Raw genomic sequence first — 27,255 nt, forward strand, 5'->3', positions numbered from 1 at the left:
GAAAAGATCTGGAGTGGTCAAATCGAGGGACCATGAAAAATGTCGTCTAATTTCTCGTTCTGTCAAGATTACAGATACGGCCTCCCCGATGGCGCAGTGCTTGCGTCGTCACCTTTTAATCAAGAGGTCCCGGGTTCGATACTCGGTGCAGGCACGTAGTGGTTCGGATTCCACTTTAAACTGTAGGTCCAGTCCCGATTAGCCTTACTGTGCATAAAGTGGACTTAAAACACTAAATCAACCAACCAACCAAAGATTACAGATAGATTATTCCTTGAAAATATTGTCACGATTTTTTCACATTCTTGTGGGGTATACTTATTCATTTTAGCAGACCATAAATTTCAAGAGTTTCTTCTATTTAACTGACAAAACAGCAACATGTCAAAAGAAAGGTCAGTTCAAATAGGATGATGACTTTTGCGCGACAAAGTTACAAACCACATACACATCTATAATCCATTTCTCATAAAACTGACAATTAAAGCACTAGAACTTTGAAACTAATCAAATCATTCACATGTCGCAAAAGTCTAATTACATAATTAGTTCCTTACTTTCAACTTATCGGCAATAAGAAAAATGGAAAACTGTTCTTAAATTCTCACCGTTACCAAGTTCTTGTTGATTCCTCCCCTTCTTTTGTCTGACACAACCCGTCGTTAGTTGAAAATATCCAGGTTGGTTCATAAACTTCCTCTGCCAAGATGGAAAAGTGACGTCAACACGAACAGATTATGACATATTTGAAAACATATGTACAAGTTTCAAAAACAACTTTACCAGACTAACTATAGTTGTCTGTGATAATCTGAACATTATTTGAAATAACAAACATTTTACAAATATAAAACCTTAAACACTCAGGTTTGTTACACTCTCAACCACATAATTTACAAATAGTGCATGCACATTTCTATTAATTTCAATTACTGTTCAGTCGTAAATTTTTTTGAACACAGTGTACTCTTCATGTAAACAACTTTCTTGGGACATTTGCATTAGTGCTGTACGCAAGGTTTTGAGTGCCTGCCAATAGAATACTTTCACATTCTCTAGAATCTTACATAGCATTCGCCTATTCGTCAACTAACCCTGGTTAGTTAATTTGCATAACAAGTAGTAGGAATTATCCAAGCAAAGACCCATTAACACTTGCCCCTCTGTACCCCCGAGAGAAAGTGAAGTATTTTGCATGGTTTATGAACATGTGAGATAAAGTACATCTGTTACCTTAGCGTGTTACTTTACTGTGTAGTAGAACAGCCTGAAGGCTTCGTGCAAGTAAATATAGCACCCAAAATGATTTTCACAACAGCAACTATAATTTTACATATTTAGGTAAGGTTTGGTATTGATGTAGCTATTTTCGGCATGTTCTTTAACTATTTTAGTGTACGTACAAACAGTTTTTACTAACAAAAAGCAGCGAAAGTAGTCTGAAATTGCAGGTTTTACCTTACGTTGGCCATTCTTCGGCATCAAATATATCTCTTGTTTGTGTTTTCCTAAATCTGCAATCACTTTTACATTACGTAAAACATTGATATCTGTCGGTTAACAAAAATTGATGTAATTCTCGAGGGAGGGGTAACGTGGGTAAACGGCCCCACACAATATTCATTCAAATACTTCAAAAATGAATTGCAAGTATCAGGTTTGGAAAAGGGAGTTGACTAGCAAGAGATAGGAAAGTTAGTTAACTTGCGGATAGTATACCTTCTGTAGAAGGGTAGTAATAGTGAACATAGAAGGTGTTGAAAACTATTATGCGCATGTGCAGGCTCAAAAGCGACTAAAAATTTCAACCTGGCAACTGTGAACTTTTGCTGTAATATTGCCGTTTTTTAAGTTTGCATGTGCGAAATTTTGAAAATTCTAAGTTCAAATTGCAGTACAGTGTAAGTTAGCAAATGTGTTATGTTATCAACGTTGTGAACATTCCATAGAATCAGTAACAATTTCTTACCCCTTGTCCCCAAACCCTGCCCCCATTTCCGATTTTTCACATGATTTATCGATGTTTTTAATACAGTGATGCTCAGCTTCGTATAAATTGATTGATTTGTTTTATTTTACTTTGTTTGTTTGCCACTTTTGGATAATTTGCGAAGATGGGGATGAGTGATGATGTGATGAATGAACACTCACAAACATTCATGCCCAGGCCGGTATTCGAACCCGGGACCCTTGGCATCGTAACGCGATGTGCTAACCACTCTGCCACAGGGGCCAGCTCAGCTTCTTATAGTATGCACTCAGGGTGCAACATCCTGGGGGGGATGGGGGGAAATCCCCCTCACCAACAATCTTGGCCTCAAAATTCCCGGGGGGGGGGAGACTTTTTTTATAATAAACAAAAGCGAAGCAATTACTTTTAATTTAAAAAATACTTTACTAAGAATAATATCGGAAACACACACAAATTACTGTAGTTGTGAGTATTCAATGCTTTTTCTCTCTCAAGAGATCATTAACAAATCCACATCAATACTCACAATAAAAGTAAAACAAAAATGCAAAACAATAATAAGTATGAAATCGAATTAATTTATATTAACATAAAGCAAAAACCAAACAAAAACTTACACATAATAAAATCACTTCAACTGTTTCATAATTTATTAACATCTTTAACCAGTTACTAAAGGAATTAGTTAGCTGCTTTGCAATATCTCATATCTGATATATATAAAAGTAACAAATTAATTTCCTTTATGTAATTAATAATAATAATAATATATTTTTAATTGAGTGATTTATTTTTACTTTTAATAATACACATGTGGGGGAGGGGGGTTTGTAGATTAAGAACTTTCTCCCCCCACCAGTTTTCAATGATTTCGCACCCTGTGCACAATTGCTAGTAGGTGGTTCCTGGCACCTAGCTCTGAAGCAGATATTTCGAGCACTGCGAATGTGGCATTTTGTGATCATCTGTGCTCGTCATTATTACTTGTCCGTAAGCACCACCTCAGATCATGCATCATTGCCCACCACTATTAATTAGTAAAGAATTGGTAACATAAACAAGTGATTGCATTGATTCTTTCATTTCAGATAGTGTCTTACACAAGGAATGTCACGATACCGTGATTGGGATATTTCCTGCAAGGTGTATGTTGGCAACTTGGGAAGTAATGCTTCAAAATATGACATTGAGGCTGCATTCAGCAAATATGGACCACTTCGAAATGTGTGGGTAGCTCGCAGTCCACCGGGCTTTGCATTTGTCGAGTTTGAAGATGCCAGAGATGCAGAAGATGCAGTCCGTGGATTGGATGGAACGTAAGTACAAAGACCTTGTGTTGGATGAATTCATTGTTAAGTTTATTGCTGTGAACAGATAAATTATCAATAATATGCCTTTTTTGTTCTGTGTATCTGGTTCTTTTCCTCGTTCTATTTATATATATATATATATATATATATATATATATATATATATATATATATATATATACACACGAGGGCTATCCAGAAAGTAACTCACCTTTTGGAATAAAAAAGACAAAGGAAAGTAGACATTTTTTATTATATACATTTTGAAGCAACACTCTTACACTACTTTTTGACGTAGTTGCCGTACAAGTTTAGGCACTTATCACAGCGATGAACAAGCTTACAAAGTCCATTGTCATAAAAAGTTGGCACCTGTGACTGCACACCAGCCTCAGGGTCTGCGTCGTCATCAAAGGGCTGCATTGCTAGCCAGGTCTTCATGTGGGGAAACAAGTGGTAGTCACTTGGTGCAAGATCCGGCCTATATGGCAGATGGTCGAAAACCTCCCAATGAAAGGCCTGTAAAAGTTCCTCCGTCTGGTTGCCCGAGTGCGATTTTCACAAATCTTGTCATTAATTTTGCAACGAGTTCATCTGTCGGTCGCCGACTTCAGTCTTCATCGCGAACATTTGTGCGGCCATCTTTAAACATGAGGCACCGACAACGCCTCACTCCACTTTCACTCATCACATCTTTACCGTAAACTTCACACAGTTGTCGATGAATGTCAATCGGTTTAGTGTCTTTCACCAACAAAAATCGTATGACTGACCCCACTTCACAACTGGCGGGATTTACAATCTGAGCATTCATGTTAACAATGTATTATGAACAGAGCAGAAGCAACACGGGCACTGAACAGGCAGAAGTCCCTGCATAAAATGGTGGCGCTCGCTCGGCCCTTATCTGCACACCGCTAAAACATGAGTGACTTTCTGGATAGCCCTCTTATTTATATATACACAGGGCATCCTAAAACAACTTACAACGGTTGGGTGCTAGTACATATCATAAATATAAGTAACTCTTCCTGATAAACATTACCTTGAAAATGCCTAGTTTCTGCACTATAACATGTATGTATGCAACTCAACACAGCCAACAATCGCTTTGGCGTAACTTGTAAGGACCCGTGATTAACAGCAGCTTGATTTAAATCAGGTTATTTTTTTTAAAAATCACTTTAAACAAATACTTTATAGAATAATGTACACAAGGATTTGTAAATATCAGAATCACTTTTGGTGAAAGTAAATTAATCTCATAATCATTATAGGGTGTTTATTACTCTTTAAGAGAGGAAAGGAAACCAAATATATGTACTGATGGGGTGAAGCTCACATGAAAATATAATTTCTCTTGATTTAAAATTCAGTAATTATATAGGCAAAAATACCAAGTATTTTGTGTAGGAAATTTACACAAAATACTTATCATTAGGGCCTGGGACTTTGTTATAACATATTTTGCAATTGGCTTCGTATCTATTATTGTGGTGAGATCTTTACATATCTGATGAAAATCAGCCGAAATAGACAAACTTGACAAAGCATATTTTGACATATTTCTTCAATTTTGTTGTAATAAGACATATTTCTGTATAATTTCGTAATTCTCTCTTGCATAACGGCCACGGTGGCTCAGTCGGTAACGCGTCTGACTACCATGCTAAAGGTCCCGGGTTTGATCCCCGGCCGGTTCAAATCCGGGAACTTTTCTAACATTGGAAGCGGCCACGGCGCCCACCCAGCGTCGAATAACATGGGTACCTAGGGGAAACCCTGGGGGGTAAAGGCGGTCAGGTGCGTGATGCTGATCACATCACCCCCACTCACGACCGGATCAAGAATGTGTGGGGCGTTACCCCCACACCCCCTTATACGCCTTCATGGCATGGTGCTAAGCACAGGGGAGCACTTTACTTTTTTTATAATCGGTTATTTCATATTTTTTTTTTTCTTCGTAGCTTTAGCACAACGGATAGTTCGTGGCAGGATATGGAAATTACGGAGGAAGAAAGCTGCCGTCTTTTCTTAGTACAGAACAATATAATACCCCACTTTTTTATAATCGGCCATGCAAACATTATTGAGGCAAAATGTTCTCTCTCATTGTTGCACGGGAAGTAAAGAAGTTTCGTTCTCATTTCTTTGCCTTTTTCGCGGGAGAAATTTGAGAGTACTATTGTGCATGTTTTTGGTTTTATTGGAAATATTTCTGCATTTTTCTGACATATTTTCCAATTTATATGACATAATTACATACATATTTTACAGTTTTACAGGACGTAAAGTCCTGGACCCTATGTTAAACCGTAAATTGTGTTATTATCATTAAACTGTAAATGTCGATATTTTACGTAATATAAAATTGGTTTCATCATATAGAAACACAAATAGCGGAGATATTTGATCCTAAAGTATGTCCATTCGTGAGCAAAAACATGAAATCTCTGGTTACATTTGCCAGTTTTTATTTGTAAAGGCCAGTTGTATACATACTCAAATAAATAAGGAAGATGTGCAAAGGATCATAGCATCAAACTTCCTAACTCAACAAAAATGGCTATCATCACCAAATCCAACAACATAAAATTATAAACACCAATATATCTTAACACTCCTAACAATAATTTCACTTCTATTTTGGTTTCATAAGTTTTCAGTCCTTCGTGTTTGATTTACTTTGTTTTTAATACATTTATGAAACTGTAGTCTGTTGATGTTGTGGAATGTCGTGTTGGGTGCTATATTCACTTGCACAAAGCTTTCATGTTTACCTTAGGTTACATTTAGCTAAGGTAACACCATACTATTAACAATGGAAAACATTCATACACAACATAATCTTCATGAACCATACATAATATTGCAATTTCCCTCTTTTCAAAACTATAATGTACTACAGGGTGTCCCACGAACGGCGCAACTGGGAATTAAGAGTGGCGTTACTTTGTAACCAAAACCTGTACATACATAAGTCATACACCAAATGTTAGCCCTGTCCAAGTAGATATTTTTAAACATAGAAACAACAAATGGGGCGCAGTGTTGTTCATGCAGTGTTGCCAAATGTAAGTGAAAGTGTAAATTTATTTTTCCACAAAGCATGGAAAATTCCATGTCAAACATTTGTACGGAAATTTGGACATAATTTTCATTTTCATTTTTTCCTGTTTCCAGTATTTCCATGTCATAGACCATCACTAAACACACCTTTTGTTGCCTTCAAACATCAACAGTGTTGCCACTGTACCTCATATTTTTTTTAAAACACCCATTTGGACCGGTACGCCTTTACGAGGCATTTCAGGATTGGCTATACGCGAAAACGATCGGTTTTCTTCTCTGAACTATAGATGGCGAAATAGTCCACCTACCCAAGGTGGAAATTGACGTCCAAATTTCCGTACGAATGTTTGACATGCAATTTTCCATGCTTTGTGGAAAAATACACTTTCACTTACATTTGGCAACACTGCATGAACAACACTGCGCCCCATTTGTTGTTTCTATGTTTAAAAATATCTACTTGGACAGGGCTAACATTTGGTGTATGACTTATGTATGTTCAGGTTTCGGTTACAAAGTAACGCCACTCTTAATTCCCAGTTGCGCCGTTCGTGGGACACCCTGTAGTACCTGCATCACAGTTCATAGGTTCTTATTGTTGTTTTTTTCTTTCTTTTTTTAAATTTAGACGTGTGTGTGGAGCAAGGGTTCGAGTTGAAATGTCGACAGGAAGAAGCAGACGAGGCAGAAGAGGACCACCACCACGAATTGGAGGGTAATTACATTAGGCAATAATGTATTTTAACATAATAAATGCAGTATCTTTCCATTGTAATAGTGCCAGTAGAGTGTTGGCCTCATCAGACCTACAAGTTAGTACGTAAGTGATAGGCTTTTTTGTTTTATAAGTAATTATTGCCTGTTGTCATCACAAATAAGCTGTACAAAATTTATTCAATTCATTAACATAATGAAGTATAATGTTTCGTAGCATATGCTTCTGTGTGGTATTGCTAAAGCCATCAAGTTCTATGTAAAGAATTTCTCTCACTGATGTTTTAAAATTTATATTATGTAGGGATGGGACTGATTAATCGGTACTCTATCGGTATCGGCCATTATAGGCATATCGGTAAAATTACCGATTATTTTACAGATCCGATATATCAATAAATATCTTATAATTTAGTGCAAAATTCTGCTATTTTGTTGTAATTTTTATGGATAATCTACATTCCCTACTTTCTGAAAAAGTAAATGTCTAAATATTCAACTTCTTTTGCATTGCAATCAGCTCGAAACACACATTTATTACGGAGATCAATGAAAATATCAGAGTCTTCAAGGACCATTTCTAATTTTATATCGGATCGGTAGAATATCGGTTATCGGTATCAGTAAATTTTATATCGGTATTGTATCGGTATCGGCCAAAATTTCGTATCGGCCCATCCCTAATATTATGTAAACATATTGCATTCATTAAAAAAGTTCGTTTTATTCTGTGCTCACCATGTTTATAGGCAGTTGTTTATCGTACATGGATATCATTTGTACATTTACAATTCTTGACATCCTGAATTAACTCACCTGCTTGATAAGCTGAGAGACTAGTAGTATTAGATATTGATTTACTTTAATTGGAATCATAGCTTAATTTGTGATGACAGGTAACTGATAATGCCAGCCATTTTTTTAGAACAAATTTGTAGCAAAAAAAAACTGATCAATTTTATGCTATGTGACCACATTTACAGGGATACTGCTACCGAACTGCAATCGTCACCACAGACATCTTTTGCCGCAGCCACCCCGATCTCCATGTTCTTGCCACCACCATGAAAAGGTCCAACCACAGTCTTCACAATATTGAGTGCTCGTCAGGTATCTGCTCAGCATGCGCCCCTCCTCGACAATAAAGACGCACTAGTAGTCTTCACCACCGGAGCGTCACTGGCCAATTTGCTCACCTAACGAGACCGTACCGCAATCTCTACACCTGCAGCTGTTGTTTACCATCAACACACCCAACTGCCGGATTGGTGCTGTCGGGTTTCTGCCCCTTGAAACAACACTGAGCTTCACGTGTTGGCAACAGCACAGCCTCTGCACATACTCATCAATTTCTTCTGTCTTCATGCCAGCGTGTCTCCAATGACTGGTATTCTATTTAATAATTTTATCTTTTAAATTTCCCTGGTTGTGGAATATGTATATTTCTTACTTGTGCCAATTGTGTATTATAGACTTGTTTTGCTTAGGCACAGACTAAATGTTTTAATGGTATTTATTAGGCACATTTGCATGCTGTGTACTTTTGTTTTTGAATATAATTAGCAGAAGCTCGCATGGCCATATTTTTAAATATGGTTACCAAATTTGAGTAATGGAGAATTTTCATTGATGGCATTCTACCTAAATGAACTTCACAGTATAAAGGTATAGCTGGACCACAAGTAAAAAAATCTTCCGTCAAAAGCGTTCGTGCATGTTCCCTGCCGTTATCTGTACTCGGGGCAGTGTTGCCAGGTGATCTGCTACAAAATCAGATGATCTAATAGTAGCGGATGAACGACGTTCTTGGGGGCAGGGGGCAACATAGGCATGCACACTGGGGGGCAAGGGGATGTCTGCGAGGGGGAAACAATGCATTTTCATCAGGCAGGTAAACGAGGCATATTACCCCGTCATAATGTTGCCCTCTCACAAAACGCCACTTGAGTTTGAAATTATCACGTTCCTACATCCCTATTATAATAGTGGATGTAAATTACTGTGACTGAAATCAACTCATACGTGTGAAATAATAGGTACTTTTATATCAACATTCATTTTCCAGAAGAGGAGGGGGGTTGGCGACCATCCTTGCACTTCCTTCTTGACGTCCATGCCGCTATATAATTTTGTAGAAAATTAAGTATAGAATAGTATATTAAGGATAGAAAATTACGTATTTTCAAGCAAAGTTCCAAGCAACTACGGGGGAGGGGGTGCATTATTTCCTTTGTAACTGAACTATGCCGCTTCATTCTCTAGCAAATTTCTTGTTATTAACACTCACATGCTTTATTCGTCAGTTATACTGCCTCTATGTTGCTGCATTTAGTGTATATACATTATATATATATAGACACACACACACACACACATACAATGTATAAAACAATTTGCCCACGCTACGAAGTCTGCATTTCTACCTAGTAAGTACAGTGCCTTGAATAACGTAGTGTGGAAAACGACCCAAGAAACTGGTTCCCCGAGACGATCACAAGTAGATGGCAGTGCGATCGAACCAGGTGCTAATTTTGTTATGAAAGTAATGTGGCTTAGTTAGTTTTTGGAATATATTGTGTAGATTTGTTTCTCTAGAAAGGCGGTAAGTGAATTGATGGAAACAGTTATATTTGTGGAGTGATTTGCAGTCACGAAATGTAATTAATTTGGAAAGAAAAATTAATAAATAAATAGCATGCGTAACGCAAGAAGAAACATCTCAATGTGATTCCGGACGTCAGGTCTTGGACTGTGTATTAGAGTTTATTTTTCTATGTTATTAGAATATAAATAGTATCCTGAGAGGTATTTCATACCAAGGCGACAAACAACAAATGTCGCTTGAAAGCGAGCAGTCTGAAATCAATGCAGCCTTTCGAACCGTAGGGACAAAAGCTCTGACTGCACCGTTTCCTCAAGGAGATTTTAGACCAAAGCGACACGCGACAAACGATATGAGAATTTCACACCAAAGCGACACGGGTCATTCGGTCCAAGGCAACTTTCAGACCGAAGCGACACATGTTGCTTGGAAACGAGCCAATCAAGAGCAACATTTCACATCGTAGCGGCATGACGGGAAGCACAAGCCAGCGTTCAGTTGGTGAAATCCTCAAGCGATAAGTGGCATGTGCCGCTTGTCGCTTTGGTGCACAATCTCACTAAAGCAAAACACTCATTGCATCGCGTATGTGCGAACAACAAACCACGGCAACATGTTGCAAGCTATTGAGGAAATGGCCCAGTTTGGGCAACGCAGAAGCGACAAAGCGACACGTGTGGTTTATCGTGTTGCGTAGATCTGTTTTTTGTAATGTGGGTTTATCGTGTCGCCTATCTGTTGTTCTCAAGCAACGCTTGTTAATAGACTGAAGGCACCATGTCGCTTGTCACTTAGTTGGGAACTCCCCCTGTAGCGCGTCGCTTCGGTCACAGCACCCTTCCTTTAAGGTGCTTTCCGACCGAAGTAACAAGTAGCACGCAAATACGTCATATGAACGTCGTTTGCTGTTTGGACCCTCATGTGCAATGAATGCTATTTTACAGTCTGGAAGTGTGTGTCGCTAGTGTGACAGTGTGAACATCCCGTGTCGCTTGTCCAATTGGTTTGAAAGTTGCCTTACACTCATGTCGATGGCACCAAGCATGTTTTGTGGGGTTTCCCTTGTCGTTTCATGCAATCATCATTATCATCATCGCCGCGATTAGTTTAAAGCGGAAGAAAAGAGACAGTAAATATAAAAAAATACAAATGCTTCAGTGTGTATATCTTTAAAAGAAATGATGATGATGATGATAATAATAACTAACTAACTAACTCTCTAGCCTTCTTAAACCCGAAGGTTCATGGCTGCAGCAACACAGGCCTTCCATCTGTCCCTATCTTGAGCAAGATCTATATACTCTTTTCCATCCCTACCGATTTCCTTTAGGTCCATCTCAACGTTGTCCCTCCATCTTCGCCTTGGCCTTCCTACAGGTCTCTTACCATCTGGTTTCCCAACAAGAATCCTGTAAACTCCTCTTTCCTCTCCCATTCGTGCCACATGGCCTGCCCATCTAAGTCTTCTTGATTTAATTATTCTAATAATATCTGGACATGAATACAAATTATGTAGTTCTAAATTATGTAACCTTCTCCACTCACCTGTCTCCTCATCCCTTTTAGGTCCAAAGATTTTCCTAAGGATTTTATTTTCAAATACTCTCAATTTATGTTCCTCTTTTAATGTAAGGGACCAAGTTGCACACCCATATAATACTACAGGCAAAATTACTGTTTTGTATATTTTAACTTTTAGTTTCTTAGATATTAAACGAGAAGACAAAAGTTTATGAAGAGAGAAGTAACATGCATTTCCTGAATTAAGCCTACTTTTTATTTCCTCTTTAATATAATTTTCATTTGTTAATATTACTCCTAAGTATTTGAATTTGGAAACTGGTTCAAACGAGTTGTTATCAATAATTAGATTTTGATTATTACCTAACACTTGGTTTCGGCCTGTAAGCATATATTTAGTTTTCTCTTTGTTAACTTCCAAACCTATCTCTTTAGCAGTTTTGAAAAATATTTTAGCATTATTCTTAATCGTATTTATATCATCCCCCAGTAAGTCTACATCATCTGCATATGCTAACAACTGAGTCACACCATTTAATTTTAGTCCTTCTTTAGTTTCTTTTACCTTCCTTACAGCATATTCTAAGGCAAAATTAAAGAGCAATGGAGATAATGCATCTCCTTGTTTTAACCCATCGTGAATTATAAATTTGTCAGACATATTATTACCCACACGAATTTTACTTTCTGTTTCACTGGTGCATATTTTTATCATACTAACAAGCTTCTTAGGTATTCCAAACTCTACTAATATATTATATAATTTATCTCTTTTGACCGAATCATATGCTTTTTTGAAATCAATGAATAGCTGATGGACATTTTGATTATATTCCCACTTTTTTTCAAGTGTCTGTCTGATGTGAAAAATTTGATCTGTAGTTGATCTGTTACGTTTAAATCCACATTGATAATCACCTATAATTTCATTAGCATATGGGGTTAGTCTTGTTAAAAGAATGTTAGACAATATTTTGTATGTTGTTGAGAGTAGAGAAATTCCACGGTAATTATTGCAGTTCATTTTATCACCTTTTTTAAACACAGGAACAATTATGGATTCTTTCCACTGTTGAGGGATTTCTTCTTTATTCCATATTAAACAAATTAATTTATGAATTTGACATATTAATGAATTTCCACCATATTTAATTAACTCAGCTGGTATTAAATCAATGCCAGGTGCTTTGTTATTCTTTAGCCTTTTAATAGCATCTTTAACTTCAGTCAAGTTAGGTTCTGGAACTAAAGGTTCTGCTGTGTGGACTTCATTTACTTCTGATTTATCTCCTACATGGACATTTAAAAGGTCATTAAAGTAGTTCTTCCATCTATTTAGAATATCGCTTGGGTCAGCTAGAAAATCACCGTCTTTATCTTTTATCAAGTTTACTTTAGGTTGCCACCCCTTTCTAAACTCATTTACACCTTTATATAAATCTCTGATATTTTTATTTTTGCTGTTTGTTTCAATTTCGTTAATTTTGCTTTTCAAGTAATCTCTTTTTTTACTTCTAAACGTGTGGTTAACTTCTCGCTTTATTGTATTATAATTGCTTAGATTTGTATCATCCGAGTTATTTAACCACCTAAGTCTAGCCTGATTTCTTATTTCTATTAGATTATGACATTCATTATCAAACCATGGCTTACTTTTTCTCGGTTTATGGTATCCTATACTTTCTTTAGCTGCTGATTCTATTGCATTACGTATGTGCTCCCAATTCTTATTTACGTCTGTTTCATTTATATTTTCATCATCATTTAAATCCTGCAAAACCTCAAATCTATTTGACAGTTTAATTTGGTAATCTTTCTTAATTCTTTCATCAGCAAACTTTCCTGTATCAAATTTTATAACTTTTAGATTTTGTTGCTTATGATTTATCACTGAGAGTCTTTCTCTTAATTTAGCAATTACTAAATAATGGTCACTGGCACAGTCAGCACCTCTATGTGTACGAACGTCAATTATACTAGTATGCCTTCTCTTATCAATGAGAATATGATCTATCTGATTATGAGTTTTACCATCTGGAGAAGACCAGGTATATTTATGGATATCTTTATGTTTAAAAGTGGTACTTTTCACAATTAAATTCTTTGAGGTTGCAAAAGTAATCAATCTTATACCATTATCATTACTTAATTCATGAAGACTTTCTTTACCAATCGTAGGTTTAAATGTATCTTCTTTGCCAATCTGTGCATTACAGTCACCTAACAGAATTTTCATATCATACTGAGAAAATTTATCAAAGACCTGTTCTAACTCTGTATAAAAATCATCTTTAGTATTATCATCTTTATCTTCCGTTGGTGCATGTATGTTTATTAAAATAATTTTACACCACCTACCCTGTAAAACTGCATATGATATCCTATCATTAATAAATTCTACTGTTTTAAGAGCCGAGATAATTCTATTATTTATGAAAAAGCCTGTTCCAAAATTATGATTTTCAGTACCACCATAGAAAAAAGTATAATTTTTAGTTTTACAATTTCCTTCTCCTGGCCACCTAACTTCCTGGACAGCTACTACATCTAATTTATACTTAACTATCTCATGAACTGTACACTGAAATGCCCCAGGCCGGTAAAGGCTCAGAACATTCCAGGTGCCTAATTTAATATCCTTATTCCTAACGTAGATCTTATCCTTAGTCCAGGGACCTCCCAAAGTAGTCCCCACCCGGAGATCCGAACGGGGGACTATTTTACCTCCGGAATATTTTACCTTGGGAACATCCATGGCCTTATATTTCTGTTTCTTGACATGTCTTTTTACAGTGCAGAGTTGTCAGCTCTACGCCTAACCCCCGATATGAATGGAGGAACTACTACACAAGACAAACACAAACATATTAGACAGCACAATTACTACACCAGACGAACACAAACACATTAGACAGCATAACTACTACACAAGACACACACAAACACATCACAACTACTACACAAGACACACACAAACACATCACAACTATAACACAATATAAACACACACACACCACAACTACTACACAATATAAAAAACAAACAAACAAACAAACAAACAAACAAACAAACAAACAAACACACACACACACACACACACACACACACACACACACACACACAAACAAAACTATTCAATTATTATTATTATTATTATTATTAAGTGCATGCGGGACAGTCTCCGCCCGGCTTTTCCTCCCGAGTCAGTGTTGCCAACTTAGCTCTCTTGGAGCCAGATCTGGCTTTTTCGTGCACTCGCGTGCCGGTGAACTGGGGCGCCCGCCCCCGTGCCTCACTATGATACCATTACTGGTTCCGACCCACATAGACCAATTTATGCCATGATTATACATTTTGCACGTCACGTGATATTGTTATATTGGCTGCGTCGCCCCATCCCCTCTTATATCCCCAGCTACTTTTTTTATACATATATAGCGCCGTGTTGATGTGAAATTGGCTCGTATTTTTATCAGGGAATCCTTTATTTTCGATTTTGTAGGACCATGAGATGGGTGATTCCGCCGGATCTAGATGGTGAAAACTAAGAATAAATTGTCATCAATTTAGAGTTAACGGTAATAGCAGTCTTTGTGTCTCCTTGCGTGTTTGTGATGATAATAATAATGAACCTAATTCATACACAAAAATTTAGTTGCCAAGAACATTCGACGTGTATTTTTTCTCCCGTATTATTAACGAAAGTATGACGATAACAGGATGTGCTCGAGTCGACTGTCTAGAATGTTCGTTAATATCTTTGCGACCACTGTACCAAATATCATAGCAATTATCACATTCATAGAAATGCTTCATGTAAAAGAATCAGACGTTGCAGCGAAAACTCCATTTACTTCCATTATAAGCATCTCGAACACCAAGCACCGGGGTCAACACCAGCGCCTCTAGCGGATCATTTTCGAGTGGAACCAGCCAGAGAGCGCAGAACCATGCCGTTTTCCACACTACGTTATTCTAGGTGCTGTACTAGTAAGACAAGGACGTTTCACTGTGTTTGTGTCACTTCATTAATTTCATCAGTTTTTCCTTCATCTTTGTTGTCATACTTACCCATACAGGCACAAAGGCGACGTAAAATAACTAAAATAGAAATAGATTTTTGGGTGGGATAAAATACAACCATATAAAAATAGTAGTGTAGTAATAGTAATAAAATAATAATAATGTCCTAGCACAATTGAGTATCGTTTGCATAATTTCACAGTTCAAACAGCACTTTTCATGGCTTGGTGGAGTTCCACTCTACCTCTCCCCTCCATGTTCAAGTAAGATGAGCAGGAAACGTGTTTTTGAGCAGGCCGTTGGAGGTTCCATAGCAATAGTTTATTAAGGAATTCTCCCGAGAAATCAATAGGTCTGGCAACACTGGCGTGAGCTGGGCTGAAGGCTCCTTCCCCCTGTTCTTTCCCCCACCCACCAGCGCAATGGGGTTCTGCGCAGGTTTCTTTCCTTGTGGTTCCGCTATAGAGAATAAGCAACTTTGAACATTACACTAAAGTACTAAATCGATAACCGTTGAATTTAAATGAATGAAAATACTCTGTACCTGTGCATTTTCTATGAAAGTCCAGTCAGTAGGGTATCTTACTGCCCGAGACACTGGTTCGATTCCAATGGTGACCTAAGGTTGCAATTTTTTCACCCTTGTCCCTGTGTAAAGTGGCAACGTGGTTCACCCAGCCTCAAATAAGCAGTTACCCCAGGGGGGAGGCGATGTAAAGGTGGCTGGAGCATGGGGCTGATCACATCACCTCAAAAATGGCCGAGACTGAAAATGTCAAACCCTTCCCCATAAGTATAATATGCAAGGGATAACTTTACTACACAGTTTCAGATATTACTTCTACACCAATCTTTGTGATGAGAGTTTCTTTGTATATTTCTTAGTTTTAGCCTTTTATAGCAGAACACACACACCAAACCACCATCCAACTCTTTAAGATTATTTTGTGAAATAATGAACACAAGCATTTTACAATAAAAAGGTAAAGTAAAGTGCTCCCCTATGCTATTGGTCATAAAATTACGTCCCTACACTATTGGTTACTATTTCACTCATTTGTTTATTTCTTTTAGGTATTCACCTTTTTGTAAGTACATTACATAATAAACAGAATAACATATTGTAGCTTGGTGCGTATTATTCACTATCAAATAGAATAAACAACACTAGTTACGTGAGTGAGTATGAAGCTTTTTTGGAACGACGTTTCAGGGTCCAGCTGTCCCCTTCATCAGGTTCGTAAATATTTTCCTAAGCACTGAACATAGTGCCTCGTTAAAAAGTGTTAAAAGAGGATTATGTTGAGGGTAGGGTTGAAAACACTTAAAACTATCTCTGACACATTCCTAATTAAAATTAGGAAAAAAATAATTAGGAATGTGTCAGAGATGGTTTTAAGTGTTTTCAACCAGCACTATGCTCAATGCTTAGGAAAATATTTACGAACCTGATGATGTCGTTCCAAAAAAGCTTCATACTTACTCACGTAAGTAGCGTTAAACTTAAGTTAATACAATTTAACATTGTTTATTCTATAATAAACAGAATTGAAGTAATACTATTTATTCAATTTTTTTAAAATAGAAATCTATGTTTCACATTATTATTTGTACCACTAAATACTTGCTTTTATTGTAACTTTATTTACCTGTTTGATCAGCAGCCGGAACATTTATCATGCTATGTCTTCGTAAAGCAGCATTGTCTTTGAAATATCAGGAAATTCTAATTTTTGAACTTGCTTAACAGTTCAAGGTCTTGGTTTAAGCTAGTTTCTATTATTATGAATCTTAATGCCTTTTTGGTAGACATTAATGCAAAATCGCATCAATTGTAATTCAATAATTAATTTGCTTGTAAATAGTTAGGCAATACAGTATTATATTTCTTATATTATTCATCGCTTGTTGTTTTCATTATTTGGTTTGATACATAAAGTTCATTTGCATAAGTTTTTTCTCATTTTTAAACTTAATATTGATTTAATTGATACATAGGTGGAATGTTTTAGCAATCTACCACATGAAAAATTGTGTGTGCATAGTTATACACAGGGACATTTACTCTTTATTAAATCAAATGTAATATACTTATATTATTCTTAAATCAGAAACCTTGTTTGAATTCTCAAACCTAATGTGGAATGTGAATAAGAATGGAAGCCCAGGTAGCTACAATTTATTTTAAAAGATTTCAGATGGTTTATGAAGACTTAGACATGTGATATCTGCATTACTAGATCTTCCTATTGTTTACATGTGATCTTGTCACCCAAAGATGCATGCACTTGATATAACAGTTGGGCTGAAAAGTTCGTAGGCTGACTCATAGATGGCGTTACTAGAATTAAATCCATGTGATTTTTACTTAGTACCAACCTTCAAAAGATACGTGTATAAATTTCACAGCTGTCGGATAATTAGTTCGTGAGATATAGCATTGTGAGTGAAGCAGCTTTTGTTATTGTGAAAAAATGGATAAAAAAGAATTTCGTGTGTTAATAAAGCATTGCTTTTTGGCGAAAAAAAATAATGTTGAAGCCAAGACTTGGCTTGATAAACATTATTCGGACTCTGCACCAGGAAAATCGACCGTTGAGAAGTGGTTTGCTAAATTTAAACGAGGCGAAATGAGCATCGAAGACGATGCACGCAGTGGACGCCCCAAAGAGGCTGTTACCGACGAAAACATCAAAAAAGTCCACAAAATAATTTTAAATGATCGTAAAGTGAAGTTGATCGAGATAGCTGAGACTTTAAAAATATCAAAGGAACGTGTTGGACATATTGTGCATGAATATTTGAACATGCGAAAGCTGTGTGCAAAATGGGTGTCGCGCGTGCTCACAATCGATCAAAAGCAACAATGAAAACGATGGCAAAATTATATGAATTAGACTACGAATTGCTTCCCCATCCACCATATTCTCCAGATCTGGCCCCCAGTGACTTTTTCCTGTTTGCAGACCTTAAAAGAATGCTCGCTGGAAAGAAATTTAGCACTGATGAAGAGGTAATCGCCGAAACTGAGGCCTATTTTGAGGCTAAAGAGAAATCGTACTATAAAGATGGCATCGAAAAATTGTATGACCGCTATAATCGTTGTATCGCCCTCGAAGGCAACTATATTGAATAATAAAATCGAATTTTGTCAAAAAAATATTTTTTACTATGTTAGCCTACGAACTTTTCAGCCCAACTGTTAATGTGCTTTTTTTAAAACACTAATATAAAGTAAAGATTTCTGAACCCTGTCACATGATCCTTGAATGTTGCAACAGAGCATGTAGGCAAGAGGCAGGGATTATACTTTCTTCTGGCGGTGCATTAAGTGATCTTTTTTTTGTAAATACAGGGCATACATAAAAGAATGGTGCAGTTTCAAAACTTAATAAAAAAATATTTTCCACCTTACATGGTTTCAACATACACTGTTTTCATGCCCTACCAACAGGTCACTTCTCATGCTTACTGTGGGGCCGCCGATGGAAGTTTCCAAGATGGCATTGCTGCAGGAGAAAGCTTTCGGTGTGCTCTGTTTTGAAGTGTCCAGATCTGTGATTACAGTGCAGCGTGAGTTTCGTGCACTGTTTAAAAAAGATGTGCCATGCAAGAAGAGCATAACCAGGTGGTACCGACAGTTTGTGGAAACTGGATGCTTGTGTAAAGGTGCTTCTTAATCGTGTTCTTCCACAGTGCTGGATAGGACGTGCAGGAAATGGAGAAAATAACCTTCTTCCTCAGCCACCCCGTTTGCCTGATCTTACACCATGTGGTTTCTTTCTTAAGGGGTTTGTTAAAGACAGACTTTACGTACCACCATTGCCTACATCCATCCATGAATTTTATGATCGGATAACACATGCATTGCAGGCCATTACAACGGACATGTCACACAGAATCTGGGAAATTTGGAAATTTTTATTTCATGTGGTTGACAACAGTTTAAACTATGCACCAAGAAAGAGAAAACTTGGGCAAAGCCATGAACATGTCACCATTTTTATCAAGTATCCACCTCTTGAACGTGGTTCAGTGTTAACTGTTTACAGACTCACTCACTTTTCTTTTATTTCCAACTCCATTTCACATGTTTGTGAAACATTGGGTGTGTATTGTGCATTCTTTGTGATATTAATACAGCACACTCATAATATATGCTAATGCGCTGTGAGATATTTCACTTTCCTGGGGATTGGAAGTTTTGATAGGATGTAATGTAAAATATTTACGGAATACATTGTTACGTATCCAATAGGACCAAGTAATGTAAATAGTTTGCCAAAGAGGAATAGAGATGGCAGCACCAGGCATGCAAGATTAAGAATTAGCATAATATATGTGAATAACCTTATAAATAAAAACAAAGCAAATTGGAAAGATGAAAAACAATAGAATATATTATAAGAAAACAAAGAATAAATATAAAAGAAATAAATTAATGTATATACTTGATAAATCAAACTAGTGATCTTATGTAAATTGATCAGAAAAATAAAGAAGTCAAAGCACTGATACAAATTTGTGTCTTTGAACAGATCTTGAATCTGTCTGGTTTGATTTTCCTTTCCAATAGTGGAAATTTTGTTTACTCCAGTGGCGGCGCGTTCCAGTCGATGCCCCACAGCACTTTTGGTTGCGCTTGTCAGTCGTTTTGCACCAAGTACACCCTAGGTTCGACATATTTAGTGTTGGCGCGTTCCAATCGCAGCCACGGGGGAGGAAATTAGTATAATTCCCAAAGCCTAAGGGAAAAAAGCTGTAAGAAGGATAAAGTAATCCCCAAATCGTAGAAAAAGCGGAAATAGAAGGAAAGTAAAAATAAAGTCCATATCCAAACCATCTACGAAGAAGGAAGTCCAGATCCAGATGGTACATTAAGAAGGAAGTCCAGATCCAGATCGTCCATTAAGAAGGAAGTCCAGATCCGGATCGTCCATTAAGAAGGAAGTCCATATAGAAGAATATTCAAATCGAGATAAGAAATAATAAAGAAACACATTGATATGAAAATTGACTGTGAATGAAAACTACAGAAGAATGTAGCGTATCATGTAAATATTCTTATTCCCTGCATCCTGTGTTCAAATAATATATACATTTAAACGTCTCCATTGGAAGGCATCCTGTCTGGTTTCGTTGTCTACAAAGAACCCTACCCTGTAGATATTCTAGCTGAGGTTTAAAATTAAGATTTATGCACCTTTGCACAAATGGAGGTAGCAACATATAATTTGTTATGTAATAGGAACATTACATAACAAACATTAGGTAGAAATATGATAATAAAATAATTAGAACTAAGGCTGAACCAAACAAACTAATTTATATATACTAAATATATAACCAACCCCAATAAAATTACTTTTCATATATAATCAATCTATAAACAATTTGAAGTGAAAGCCATACTTTGAAAGTGGTGGCCAAAAGTTGTAAGTGTCGGAGTATAAGAATTACATCATGCAACACTTTTGCTTTTAAATATTTGTATGTTCACTCATGAGATAATTTCAATATTAATGCGGTTGTGAAAGTTTGTTAATCTATGATAGGCTAGGATTGTTACACGTCCGGGATAGTCCCGGAATAATATAATTTGTCCTGGTAAGTTTCTTCAGGATGCACTAATGTCCCGGAATAAGATGGGAAATCGGAAATGATTAAAGCTGTACTGTCTTGAATTTTGTTATTTATTAATTACATTCATATACACAAATCTATTGTGTAAGGTACAAAATGGTTTTGTGAAAATGCCTTTTAAGTCTTGAATTTTTGTGACTTTTGTTGCCAAAATGTGCTAAAATTAGCTAACAATGCCACGTTATTCTTTCCCTCCACGTCCTTGAAAATCGTTTCTGAAATAGCTTACAATCTTTGAAAACCTACGACAATTTCAGTGTATAGTCCATAATCATTGAAATTGGGACCTCTTGATTACAAAGTCACAATATTAACCATGATATGCTCTCAGAGATGCTTTTAATGTGAATTATTCAATTTTGAATTTCATGTATGCTACACAATATTGGAACTTCTCCATTTTGTAAAATTCGGAAACGTGTTGCAAGGTTCGGTCAGTATCAGGGGTGAAATAGTTGAGACTGCTTTTACGTAACTCACTTCTGCATAATTCTGTTTTGTACATAATTTGCTGCAGGTCCTGGCAAAATATAACTTAAAAATGTGTTAATTAAACCTTATTGGTACGTAATGCATTTATACGTATTCATTTTCATAAAATACACTTGATTTATTTCTCTTTCAGGAGAACACACGCTCCCTTCATTAGACATTTTATTTTAGTTTGATTAAAGATACAGTTATAACAATGGTTAAACGTTTTTCAACAAAAAGCAATCAGTTATACAATTAATGTTGTCAATGTTACATTGTTGTAATATAGTAACTTAACTGTGAAATAAGCAGTAAGTGCATAGTGGGCCTATGTTACCATTTTCATTATTCTGGGGGCGTGTGTTTCCCTGAAATGTCACAACAAAAAAAAATTTTTATGCTCGTAATAACCGTAGACTACAAGAGAAATAATTCTACAAACTCTTTGTGCTTCCTTTTCATCCTGTAAAGGATGTTATTAAAAAAAAAACTAAAACTTTGCTGATATGTAACTTGTCTTCTGTAAGTAAACATTACAACTTTTCAAAGTGCTATCATGTGATTAATTTTTTGCAGAGCTCGATCTCCTAGGCGACGTTCTCGAAGCAGATCACGTTCAAGAAGTCATTCTCGCCACTCCAGATCAAGGTCCCGAGACAGAAGGTAGCAACTTTATGGCATATTTGAACTTTTTGGTGCTTTTATCAGATCTGACTTAATACATTTCATATTCCATGTGCAGTTTGGTCATGTGAATTTTTGGTGTCTGGTGAAGTTAATGTACAGTGTTGGCAAAAAGTTTACTAACAACAGTATATTTCACACTTTATATATTTTCTTGAAAAATAATATTTTGTGGACACCCTAAAACAAAGTAAGCATAGTTTTCAATATATTAAAATATTTGACTGTAAAAAACTTCTTTCGTCATGTGCCGGCAACATATTTGTTAAAACACTAAATTAGCACACAAACAGCACAATAAGATCGTGCTGTCTGTGTGCTATTTTAGTGTTTTAACAAGTATTAAAATATCTAACACAGCTAAAGAAGTACTTACTAATTTTGCCAACATTATAGTCAAACTTATTTCCAGTCAAAGTTTAGCCTTAAAACAGCAATGGTGGTGTTGCTACAAAGCTAAGCAGCTAGCATTGTGTGGTTTTGACAGGGATGTTGAACAGTGAATATAGATATCTGTGTCCTCTACTTCCTTTAAAGAACATGTTATAGCCCTTTTGAATAATTTCTAGTTTGCCTCAAGAGTGCTCTGTATCTTGTATCGAAATAAAGAAAGTGCAGCTTTTCGCTTGATGCAAACTGCAACTTTTATCGGGAAATGTAAGCATTTAAAGTCCTTGTAACTAAGAACAAATGCAGTAAAGAGACCAGTATGCATGCATATGCATGTGTGTAGTGTAGTGCAATGTGGTTCTTTGAAAAATCATCTGCATCAGCACGTTTACATTTTCTTCTTCTCTTTTTAGAATCATTTTAGATCCCACTACGTCATATCTCACCCACGGACACTTTTTGATCTTCTCTGATCCAAAATAAACTGTCCTCCCTTTCTTGATATTTTCTTAGACTTTTCACATCTGCATGAACTGAACAACAAGAACCCCCCCCCTCCCCACCTTTCAAAAGTAGCCTTGACACTTTTTATTCATACGAATAATCCGATATAAGGAAACTATAGGACCTGACACTTCGTCCAATTTTTTCTTCATGTGTTCAAAAAACAGTCAGTTTGCTGGTTCTTTTCTCCACTTTCCTTTCAATTTAAGATCTGGAATTGAAGGCTAAGGGAGTTCCGAAGAACGATTCGTAACTCGTACTTATGTGGCTACTTGTGCAAACGGATGATTTAGTCGCAGTCATAGCATCACAAATGCAACTGAATCCTTGATGTCGAAAGAATTTTTCGGTACAACCTAATGCCCATTTTTCCATTTTTTAAAATTAGTAAATGTTTTTCCTCTTATTTTGAGGCAGCACAAAAGTTGAATTCAGACACCTATTTAATTGAATATAATATTACCGTGCGTTCATTTCAATCTTCAGTCGAGAGATCGGGAGAAATGTAGCAGTTGGCGCTGACGGAGATGCTGACATTTGCGGCCTGTAATGCCCGCTTATTTTTATGGACATATGCTAGGGCTACCATATTTTGAAATGCTAAAAAGAGGACATTTTCTTTGAAAACCACACACACCATCAATTTATTCACAAACACGAAGACATTGATTACATAAATCACACAATTTATCACCATTAAATAAAATATTATTCCCCGTGATATTATAGTGCCACTAACGAATGACGTGGAAATCACATCGACCGGAACTAGAAATTGTAACAACAAACGACTAACGTTTAGCGCATCATCCAGTACTGCCAACATCAGACTACAGCGACGTATTCAGACGTTTAATGATTCGAAAAGTCGTAACTTCCTGATCTCTGACCTATGATAATTGGATAAAAGTAAAAACCCGGACATATTAACAGAAAGTAAAAACCCACCTGGACGCAAATTTCAGGGTCCGAAAAGAGGACATGTCCGGGAAAACCAGGACGTATGGTAGCCCTAACATATGCAGACATTTATTTAAATATTGAAAAACGAGCACTAACCTGTGTTATAACACGCAAAAGTTTTTCTGTAATTCATCCAAGCCCTGCCCTTATATAGACAAATAAATACGCTTTAGAAACGATGTTAAGAGCCACAGAAAATAAAACATTTTAAATCATAGTTTTGACCAGTAACGTCCTGCTTAAGTTTATATCCCTGAAAGAGTTTTGTGTTGATGGGGATAGTTTGGAGGTTTCGAATGTGCTACACTGTATCAAGATTATGCTGCAGACGAAACCGTTAAAAAGTCATTGGTTTTCGTGAGCTTCTTGCAATCCGAAATCTCCGAGCTCGAGTTGTTTGTTCCTTCGCGACTAGATGAAGACAGAGCTGTGAATGTAGTGGCGAGTAGATGTAAACCAAGATCATGTTAATTTCGTACTGTGTGCAAGACTGTTATTCTTGGTTACTTGCCGTTACTTGTTTGTGTTATTGCAGTGTGTTGTGTCAGTGAGACGATTGGAATGCAAGCCACAAGGTTCACGTTGGAACAAAGATTTTTTATGTATTACACTTACGTGAAAACAGACTCGTGTCGAGACCTGTGTAGGCAATTTGTACAGAAATTCCCAGGTGTTTCACCTCCACATAGGGATACGGTTAGACATCTTGTCCTTAAATTACGAGAAGCTGGATAGTTAAATTTTAAAACACCTAAGCAAAAACGATGGATTCTAACCGAAGCAAAAGTCGATGAAATTGGTGCAGCGTTAGAACGTTCTCCAAACAAACCTCTACGCTGTGTTTCACAGGAGATGAGCGTGTCAATATCATCAGCACATACATCCACTAAGCTACTAAAATTAAAACCGTACTTTTATAACACAGGTTGGTGCTCGTTTTGCAATATTTATATAAAAGTCTGCATATGTCCATAAAAATAAGCATGCATTACAGGCCGCAAATGTTGGCATCTCCGTCAGCGCCGCCCGCCACGCTTCTCCCGATCTGTCGGCTGAAGATCGAAATGAACGCACGGTATTAGAGGCATGCATATTTTGTTTTTGGTGAAAACACGAAATGTGAAGTAACAAATTGTAATGTTAATTTCTCATGTTTCTGAAAGGTGTGAGGTTCATTTTCCCTATTTTGTCACGAAATGATGCAAAATGAACTGCAAAATGCGAAATAGACTCTTAAACACGAAATTTACTGTTTATATACCAACACGGCACTTTCTGAAGTCTGAAGTATCCTGTGAGTTATGCAATTCACGGAAAATTGACTAACCTTTTCAGTCCCAAGCATCTCGATCGAGACGCTGTGTCAAGGATGTAGTTTTTACGTTATAACGTATCTATTTTTGGCTAGAATTTCAATTTTTTTTTTATATTGTTCCTAATACATGTATTTAACAGAAATGTTTTTTTTTTTGCATTTTTTTTTGTCTTCATGAAAATGGAGGGGAAAAGGGGCTTCTCTTTTGCGTCTCTTTTCAAGGAAAATTTTTTGCTGACAAAGGAAGACCAGCTTTGTTGTTCTAAAGCAATGCTTTTCACTCCCTCCTGTTAACTGCATTCGAAGGAAGCTTGTTTATCAGTATCAGATGTCAAAATGAAAGTTTTCCGTGAGGGCGCAAGCAGGGGGAGGGGGAAGACTGGTTGTTGAATCTGCGTTGTGAGAATGGAATTTCGAAGCGTGCTGAAGGAAACCTTTGTTTGTGAGCACAAGTGTTCACAAGTTGCGACAGGGGTTACCCTGCATTGTCTAAAAATAGCTTTTCGTCCGTGAATGTTGTGCGTAGGTGTTGTTTTGTGCCCAAGTGCGAGGACATTTTTTGGGTGAAGTGACAATTTTTTAAAACGTCTGAATCTGTGATTCATTCTGCGTACAACAGTCGGTATATCTTTCATATCTCTAGGGCATTTAGTTTCTGAGCTATAGTCATTTCAAGGTACCGCTGCATTTTGAAGCTTGAATCAGTGGCGTGCCGACCATTCCTTTTGGGGGTACAACTCATGTTACATTGGTCATACGACAATGATGCAAATATTTTTCTGTTTCTTACATGCCAGCGATAATTTCTATGTGCATTTTGAACTTTTCATATCCTTTTTGGGGGGTGGGGGGGGGGCGAAAACCCATTTTTAAAAAAAAGTATTTTCAGTGGATTTCCCCCCTTTTCCCATCCATATATATGCCGAATGTGCATAAATTATATATCGTCTGAATCTGTGATTCATTCTGCGTACAACGGTATATCGTTCATATCTCTAGGGCAAATAATCTCTGAGCTAAAGTCATTTCAAGGTACCGCTGCATTTTGAAGCTTGAATCAGTGGCGTGCCGACCATTCCTTTTGGAGGTACAACTCAAGTTACATTGGTCATATGATAATAATGCAAATATTTTTGTGTTCCTTACATGTCAGCGATCATTTCCATGTGCATGTCGACACTATCATGTACTTTTCTCTTGGGGGGAGGGTGGGGGAACCAATTTTTTTTTTCCGAAATTTTGGAATTTTGAGAGTTAGCCCCTTACCCCCGCCACATGTACGCCGAATTTGCATAAATTTCATAGTCTGAATCTCTGGTTCATTTCGCGTACAACGGTATATCACTGATCTCTCTAGGGCAATTAGTCTCCGATCTACACTCATTTAATTGAAACTCTGCATTTTGCTCAAAATTGGCTCGGGACAGAGAGGCTTACTTGTGAAAATGGCCTTGGGACTGAAAAGGTTAAGTCTGCTGTAAATATTTGAGAAGGAAATATGGACTCCCTTATACAGGAATAAACTTAATATTTTGGTAATGCTTTAATGTACTATTAGAAGGGATATGTTCATTTTGTGTAATTGTGCAGTTTTTAAATCAAATTTGGGATTATATTCACATTTTTAAAACCTAAATGCCATTTTTATACTGCTTTTTCACCGCTATAACAGTGAAATTTCATTTTATTTACCACTTTTGAACCCGAAATTGACTGTTTTTGTACCAAAAGTTTGCTTTTTTTATTTACCAAAAATATGTGCCTCTAAATATTATATTTTCTTTTTTTGCAGATAAAACCATGATGATTTTAAATACAAGATATCAGGCAGCAAGAATTGTGTACATCTTCTCTTATGTCATTCTAACTCATGTTTCTATGTCGTATTAAGAGAGTGTTTTGTAATACATGTTTATTAATAGCCAGTATATAATTTGTGAGAATATTGTGCAAAAGGGGTAGAGACTGACTGCACTTCACAATGTTCAGATTATATTCAAATGTAACTTTAAGATATTTTTACATCCCAGGTGGAAGACTAAAATAAAGGACAATAAAGTTGTGAGAT

At 36.6% G+C, this 27,255-nt stretch overlaps 1 protein-coding gene across 3 annotated transcripts in view; it reads left to right on the forward strand.

Moving 5' to 3' along the window:
• The window catches only part of LOC145981253 (RNA-binding protein 1-like), a 37,875-nt gene extending 10,621 nt beyond the window's left edge, over positions 1 to 27,254 (forward strand). For 2 of the 3 annotated variants that reach the window (XM_083114406.1, XM_083114407.1), the window contains exons 2-5: positions 3,061 to 3,288; positions 6,983 to 7,069; positions 21,908 to 21,994; positions 26,980 to 27,254. In XM_083114406.1, coding sequence (XP_082970532.1) covers positions 3,080 to 3,288; positions 6,983 to 7,069; positions 21,908 to 21,994; positions 26,980 to 26,983 — 387 coding nt within the window. In that variant the 5' untranslated portion in view covers positions 3,061 to 3,079 and the 3' untranslated portion in view covers positions 26,984 to 27,254. Of the gene's footprint in view, positions 1 to 3,060; positions 3,289 to 6,982; positions 7,070 to 8,051; positions 8,456 to 21,907; positions 21,995 to 26,979 lie in introns of all 3 variants that reach the window. The other variant, XR_014440944.1, reaches the window with a different exon arrangement.
• The last annotated feature ends 1 nt before the right edge of the window (position 27,255 follows it).

This window comes from Lepisma saccharinum, chromosome 29 (genome assembly GCF_977018435.1).
Source record: "Lepisma saccharinum chromosome 29, izLepSacc3.1, whole genome shotgun sequence".
NCBI classification, from domain to species: Eukaryota; Metazoa; Arthropoda; class Insecta; order Zygentoma; family Lepismatidae; genus Lepisma; species Lepisma saccharinum.